This window comes from Echinops telfairi, unplaced genomic scaffold (genome assembly GCF_000313985.2).
Source record: "Echinops telfairi isolate 266 unplaced genomic scaffold, ASM31398v2 ScPeMD7_7469;HRSCAF=8507_0, whole genome shotgun sequence".
In the NCBI taxonomy this organism is placed as follows: Eukaryota; Metazoa; Chordata; class Mammalia; order Afrosoricida; family Tenrecidae; genus Echinops; species Echinops telfairi.
The window spans coordinates 14,671,028-14,678,823 of NW_022111372.1; the positions used below are offsets into that span (position 1 = coordinate 14,671,028).

The 7,796-nt window shown below is 42.2% G+C and overlaps 1 protein-coding gene across 3 annotated transcripts in view; it reads right to left on the reverse strand.

Annotated features, from left to right (window-relative positions):
• MRPL39 (mitochondrial ribosomal protein L39) overlaps window positions 1-5,418 on the reverse strand; it is a 30,276-nt gene extending 24,858 nt beyond the window's left edge. For all 3 annotated transcript variants that reach the window (XM_045284919.1, XM_004713083.2, XM_045284918.1), the window contains exons 1-2: window positions 5,336-5,418; window positions 4,212-4,418 (exon numbers count right to left, since the gene is read on the reverse strand). In XM_045284919.1, coding sequence (XP_045140854.1) covers window positions 4,212-4,418; window positions 5,336-5,408 — 280 coding nt within the window. In that variant the 5' untranslated portion in view covers window positions 5,409-5,418. The remainder of the gene's footprint in view (window positions 1-4,211; window positions 4,419-5,335) is intronic.
• Between the last annotated feature and the right edge of the window lie 2,378 nt (window positions 5,419-7,796).

Genomic DNA, 7,796 nt, shown 5'->3' on the forward strand with positions numbered 1-7,796 from the left:
GGGCTTAAGTGGAGAGCAAATGTTTTGAGAATGATGAGGGCAATGAATGTACAAATGTGCTTGACACAATGGATATACCTATGGATTGTGATGAGTTGTACGAGCCCCCAATAAAATGATTTAAAATTAAAAATTTGCTGAAAAACTTGGATTATACACAAGTATATATGGTATATACTCATATACACCCAGAGTAAGTCTATATGAGCTTTAGGCTTTGTACCAAAATCATCTCTTTTTTTTTTTATGTTCATGATCATAGTTACCAGTCTTAGTTATTAATGTGAATCCAAATATAGCCAGCCAGCTCTGGTCTGTTCTAGAAACCAAGAAGGGCATCGGTCCTGAGGAGATGTTCTGTGTGTACATGAAACCAAAATCCAGACTCACTGCCATTAAGCCGACACCAACATACAGCTAATTACAGAGGCGGTCGAACTATACAATCTACAATATCAGTCACTCTGTAAGTTCTATGGCATCCTAGTGACCTACTGGGTTATGTGATGAGCTGCTAACTGCAAGGCCAAGAGTTCAAACCCACTAGCCACTCTGCAGGAGAAAGATGAAGTTTTCTGCTCCTCTGAAAATTCACAGCCTCTGAAATCCTTTCTATGGTCGCATGAGTTGGAATTGACTCAATGGCAGCTGGTCAGCTGGTCGTTCTTTTGTAGTGTCAGTTCCATTTAGGCAAAAGCCAGGTCTAATCAGTAGACTCTGAGCTTAGTGATGAGCACCAATACAATAGGTGCTCAATAAACAGGTACTGAATGGTTAAAAGCACAAATGACAAGTCGCAAGGTACAGGGCATACTGAGAATGGGTCAAATGCTTCATCTCTACATGTGATGTGTACACAGCTCTGTAAGGGCCTCAGCTTTGTGCTAGCTTCCTTTGGAACACTAACACCTGTCGTATAACATGGGCTCAATAATAATCATAAAACCAATGAAGAAACAATGACCATCAGAACGAATTCAAGAGCTGGAATAAAAGGAACCAGAGTAAAGGAAGGCAGCTGGTAACCAAAGCTGTTAAGCTCATATATGGAATCATTACTAAGTTTTCCAAGTTAAAACACTGCAGTGTGCATGCGCGCACGTGTGTGTGTGTGTGTGTGTGTGTGTGTGTGTGTGTACCTGTTCACGCATCTATGCCAAGCTCTATTTGGGGGACTTCTCAAATTAAGTACTTCCAGTTTTATCAAAGCTATAATACAGCCTGAATATAAGTACTATATAATGCACATTCATTGGAATACTATAAACAAACAAACAAATGCCCTGCCGCTGAGTCAATTCCAACTCATAGCAACCCTACAGAACAGGATAAAACTGCCCCTGTGGATTTTTGACACTGTAACTGCTTATAGTAGCAAGCCTCGTCTTTCTCCCAAAGAGCAGCTGGTGGTTTCAAAATACTGACCTTGCAGATAGCAGCCCAGTGCTTAACCAATATGATGACATCAGGGCTCCTTGGAATACTATACGACTATGAAAACTAGCAGAGCCTTCATTGCATAGTAGGTTATGTGTTTAGATGCTAACCACAAGATCAGTAGTTTGAACCCACCAGCCTCTCCATGGGGAAAAGATGAGGCTGTCTACTCCCATAGAGATTTACAGTCTCAGAAACCCTAGGTAGCAGTTCTACATGGTTCTGTAGGGTGGCTATAAGTTAGAATCAACTCGATGGCAGTAGGTTTTTTTATAAAGAATGAAGAGTCCATGAATCTGTTATAACATGTATGAATCTGGAGGACATTATTCTAAGTAAAAAAGGTTAATAACCACAAAAGGACAAATAGTGTATGGCCCCACTTTTATCAGAAGCTAAGAATAGATAAATACACAGAAAGCAACATTCTTTGATGGTTTCCAGGGAGGGGAGGGGGAAAGAGAACCACACTCTAGCTGTAGGCAGTGGTTATTTTTGCAGACGGGAAAGGCAACACCCAATATGTGAAGTCAGCACAGTTGGACCAAAGTAAAATGAGTACACTGAGAAACACACAAGTAAACACCAACTCAGTAAATGCTGTCACATGCAACTTTGCAACAATAGTAGTAACAACCAAAAAATAAGTATGTGACATACAGGTAGATATGTATATGTGTACGGGAAGGCCTACTTGAGTACGTGCACATGAATGTATAAGTATTTTTCATAGACATATGTATAAACATAGATATGTGTGATACAAAGGAAGGAGCTCCAAAAGGCTCCTGGAAATTTTTAATTAAAAGCTAATGGAATTGTTTCTAAATTTTTTGGAGGCCCTTCATTTATATTCATATACATAAAATTAACAACATAGGGGGCATAGTTAGAGACTTCAAGATATATTCAAACACTGTGGGGTTGTGTTACTGGGTTAAAAGGCTTGAGACCACAGTACAATTCAATCAATCGTCAAAGCATAGTTCAGAAAGATAATATTCTACATCCTAGTTGAGTGAGTAGAGTCTGGGGTCTTAATAACTTGTGAGCATTAACCTGAGATATAACTATTGGTCTCTACACATCTGGAAAAAGAACAAACGAAGAAAATCAACAACTCAAAAGAAGGTATCACTCTACATGAATGCACTTATCTTGTAACCTGACATTTGTCTTTGACAGCAGTGAGAAACTACTGTCAGTGTTTTCTCATTACCAACACCCATCTGGCAGTAGCAAACTTTAGGGTGTGAGGCTAAAGTAATGCTGGCTGTGATACATAAAGTTATGTATCAACTTGGGTGGGCCATGATTCTCAGTGGTTTGACAGTTATGTAATGTTGTAAGTTGACAATTAAATACTGACATAGTCATCCCCTATTTTCCCACAATGCCCATTTCCACAAAAGAACTTGGTCTTTTAAATCCAACTATATCAACAGTGAGAAGTACTACCCCACACAAATCACAACCTTTGTAGACCAAGATCAGAAGAACTAGATGGTGCCCAGCCATCACTCCCAACTATACTGATCAGGGACACAATAGAAGGCCCTGGACAGAATTGGAGGAAAATGTAGATCCAAACTCAAATGTGTAACAAAGACCAGACTTACTGGACTGATCAAGGGCAGGGAGGAAGCTAGAGATGTGAAAAAAGAACTAAAAAAAATAGAAACAATAAGAATGCTGACACACTGTAACCAATGTCACAGGACAACCTGTATAAAAGCTAAAAATGAGAACTGAACTTTCACCTAAAACAAAATTAAATATTTACACACACACACACACACACACATATATATATATATATATACATAAATACAGTTACCTTGCTTCCTTCATCCCTACACTAAATTACACACAGGACAGTGACCCCCTTCAGAGAGAAACAAAATATTTTCACCCCAATCAAAATCACTCCATTTCCACTCACACATTTGCCACATAAGCACACATAAAGACATGCTTAGAATAAACACAAAGAAGCAAAGGGCAAGCAACATAAATTAGGCACGTAAAAGCAAGAAAGGAAACGAACAACAAACTATGATGCCAGGTCTCAAAACCTTTATCCAAAATCCTTTACAGACAACTGCAGAATCACAGCTCCCAGTATATCAGAAAGGGAAAGCACACGAGTAACAATGCATTTAGGCCTACCCTTCTAGCAGATAACACTTCATCTGCAAGGTCAACAGTTCAAACCCACTTGTCACTCTGAGGGAAAGAATTGAGGCTGTCTGTCCTATAAAGATTTACCCTCTGAAACCCTACTAGAGAACAGTTCTACTCTGTCCTGTATCGGGTCGCTATGAGTCAGAATCGACTTTGCAACAGTAGGTTTGGTTTGGGTAACTTTACCCAAATTCAGACAAGTCACAAGACAACCCTTTCCAACAGTACCCCCAAGGTTCCGGGCTGCACAGTGGGTTGTGGGTTATGCTGCTAACTGCAAGGCCAACAGTTCAAATCCACCAACTGCTGCTGGAGATAAAGATGAGGCAGCTTACTTCTGTAAAGCCTTGGAAATCCTTCAGAGCACTTCTACCCTGTCCTACAAGGTCACTATCAATCGAAGTCAACTTGAGGGCAGTGTATTTGGTTTTTTGAGGTGGGAATCAAACCCCTAGAGCTTAAAAAAAAAAAAAAGGTGAACAAATAAAGTACTTCTGAGTTCAGGGAGCAATTAAACATGTCTTTTCTGTACAAACTCTTGGACGTAAGTCATAAAATGGTCAAAAACTGGTATCCTGACTATTACTTACGCAGAGCACAACTATAAGGGGTTGAAAGGTTCTTATTCAACACGAAGACATTGCCAGGGTCAGTTTTCCCAACATGCTTAACTTCAATCTTCTCGATTCGAGGAGTTAGTGATAACTGCCTGCTTTTCTCTTTGTTGAAGAGTTCATTTCGCATTTCTGTCAACTCGGTTGGTGACAGCTGAGAAGCTGGTGATGTTGCTATAAATCCTGTGGGACAATTACAAGAAATATAAAAATTGGGGAAAATGAATTATATAGAATATGAATGGCACCCTCCACCCTATTCCAAATTCCTTGGGTGGTTCAATCAGTGGATCTGTTGGACTGATAGTAGAAAAATTAGAACTTGCAACCGGAAAGATGAAAACTTAGTTCAGTCTCCAGCTTGGCTAGTATTTCCTGTTGGAGAATAAGTGGTGGGTTTGTTAAAAGATTGAGAATTCAAATGTTTAGAAAATAATGATAGCAACATATGTATAAATGTGCTTAATACAATTGATGTATGGATTGTTTTAAGAGCTCTAAGAGCCCCCAATAAAATGATTTTTTTTTAAAGGGCAGGGGGCCCACCGTTTGCCAAAAAGTCTTCAGGATAAACGTAACAGTACGAATTAAACACAATGCCAGCAGAAGAAAATAGTGGCAGGCCCAGATCCATGCCTTTATTACATTATATCACATCCCTATGTTCAAAAGTTCCTTCTGTGAAGTCTGCGCTTTATAGTAAGGGGCAACAAGTAACCCGGAACTAGAGTCCAAAAGAGGCAGAGTCCTTGGGCAGGTGAGCTACGCTAAGTTCTTATGAAAGAGTCCGGAGGCACAGCCTGGGGCTCCCACATCAAAACAGTGCGCCACTACCGAGTGTGAGCAATGTGCAGCTAGTCTCCGAACCCCAAAGCCGAGGTTTCACAAGGAGAGCACAGCGTGCTCCGATGGGGACGGAGGGGGGTCGCTGTAAGCGCGAGCCCCTGCGCCCCCGGCCGCCCTGCCCGACCCGCGACGCGGGAGACGCTCCCACCTCGCCCTGCGGGGCGCCGGGACGCCCAGGACCAGCCTCGGGCCCAACTCCGCGCGACATCACCCTCTGGTCCTCGCTACCCGTCCCTGCGACCCCTGGAACTCACTCCACCCGGCCGCGCCGCCAGGGGCGGCCCGCCAGAGTTGCAGACTCCGGAGACCTAGAGTCACCGCCTCCATGGCCGCCGGAGAACTGCCGCACTCACGTGCCCCTCGGCCTTCCTCCCCCGGATCCCGGAGCACGCTGCTGAGGTTCCGCGCGGCACTTCCGGTCCGGCCCGGCGCGCGCTCTCAGAGCTACCACCAGGGGGCGAGTCGGCGCTGTACGAACGTTGATCGCGAGCGCGTCCAGATCCAAGAAGTAATCTTGCCTATGGCATCTCCTAACCCGTGGTTGACCTCTCAGGGTGCATGGTTGGGTTCTTAGGTTGCCAGGGTGGTTCTGCACCCGATTCCCCATTTTAATGGTCATATTAATGTGGACCTTGAAACTCATCGTGTTGACATTGTGGAGAACTTTATATGTAGTGCTCTTTACAAAGTAATTAGTATATATAGTATTGAGAGATCATATTTAAAAGGTACAATTGTTATTTCTTGTTCACTGGTGTAGTGCCTTTAACAGTTCTTGACACATAGTAGGCACTTAATAGATACGTGTTGGAAGAATTTGGATATCTGTTGGATGAATGAATGAATGAGTGAGTGAATGAATAGATGGATGGATGGGCCAAAACTTTAGTATTTTGTCTAATTCATTTGTATCAAGATAGTATTGCTAGAGCAAACAAGGCCATTGACAGGAGAACAACTAGGGAATTAAGATCAACAAGGAGGACGTAGAAATCCTGGGGGTGTTGGAGCAGCAGCAAACTCACTGAGAGGAAGTACTAAGGAAGTGGGATGAGCGTGATGGTGGGGCAGGACAAAGGTAAAAGGAAACAGAGAGAAGATGGAGGAAGCAGAGCTATGGATAGAGGTATAAGCATAAGTGTGTACATATGCAAATACATTAGTTCATAAAAATAGAGGTATTGGCCTATGTACCTTTATTTATATGGCAATATACAGAGGTAGTGGATGGACTTTGGGCCACTGCTCATGCCCTCCCTCAATGTAAGAACACTTTGTTCTAATAATCCGGCATTCTGTGATGCTCACTCTCCTGGCACAATCGCTGAAGACAAAAAGGGTGCACAAGCAAATGTGAAGAAAGCAGATGGTACCCGGCTATCAAAGATACAGCGTCTGTGATCATAAAGGGTTGAAGTTAAACAAGCAGCCATCTAGCAGAGAAGCAACAAAGCCCACATGGAAGAAGCACATCAGCCTGTGTGATCATAAAGTGTCGCCAGGACTGGGTAACAAGCATCAAAAGACCAAAACCAAATAAACAAACAAAAAAGCATTGTTGAGAAAGAGGGGGGTCAGGACAGAAACCCAAAGTCCATCTGTAGACAATGGGACATCCCCTCACAGAGGGGTAACAGGGAAGGGATGAGTCAATCAAGGTGCAATAAAGCACAAATGAAACACACAATATTCCTCTGGTTCCCTGAGGCTTTCTCACCGCTCACTATCATGACCCCGGTACTACCTTTCACTGCAGGCTAGACAAGAGCATGTACACAGGTACAGCTAAGAGATAAGCGCCCACGACACACAGAGTCCTGGAACAGAAATGGGAGTATCAATACCAGATGTGTAGGAGGAAGATGGGAGGAGGAGTGGGGGAAGGGGGAACCGATTTTGATGATGGACACATAACCACACAGACATACCACATAACCACACAGACCCCAGGGGGACAAACAACATTTATCAATGGGTCACGGGGAGGCGGGGGGAGCAGATACAAAGGGCTCAATAGAAAGTAAATGTCTAGAAACTAATGATGGCAACATATGTACAAATATGCTTGTTACAATTGATGAATGGAATATTACAAGAGCCCCCAATAAAATGATCTTTCCTTTTTTTAAAAAAAGATAGTATTGCTATTTGAAATAAGTATCCCATTCCAAACCCATTGCCATAGAGCTTATTCATAACAACTTTACATAGTTTCTGAAGCTGTAACTTTTATGGAACCAGAAAGCCTCATCTTTTAACTATGGAATATCTGATGAATTTGAACAGCCAACCTTGTAGTTATACAGTACAATAAAATCCTTCCCATGGGATGGATTCTGACTCATAGCTACCCTGTAAGACAGAGTAGACATGCCCCCCAAAGGCTTCCAAGGCTTTAATCTATGTTCATATAGATCTATACTGATTATCATTGACATCACATCTAAGTAAAATTCAACATTATTTCAAAGATAATCCAAAAGCAATTGCATCAGTACATCAATAAAGAACTGCCAGAAAATCAAACCAGATTCAGACGATTACAGTGAACCCTCATTTATCGCGGTAATCGGTTCTAGACCCTACCGTGATAAATGAAATTCCGCGAAGTAGGATTCCTTATTTGTAAATCAAATATTTTTGTAGTTAGAGCATAGAGGACATGAAAAAACACCCTTTAGTCACCATTACACTCGTATTACCCAATTTATTAAA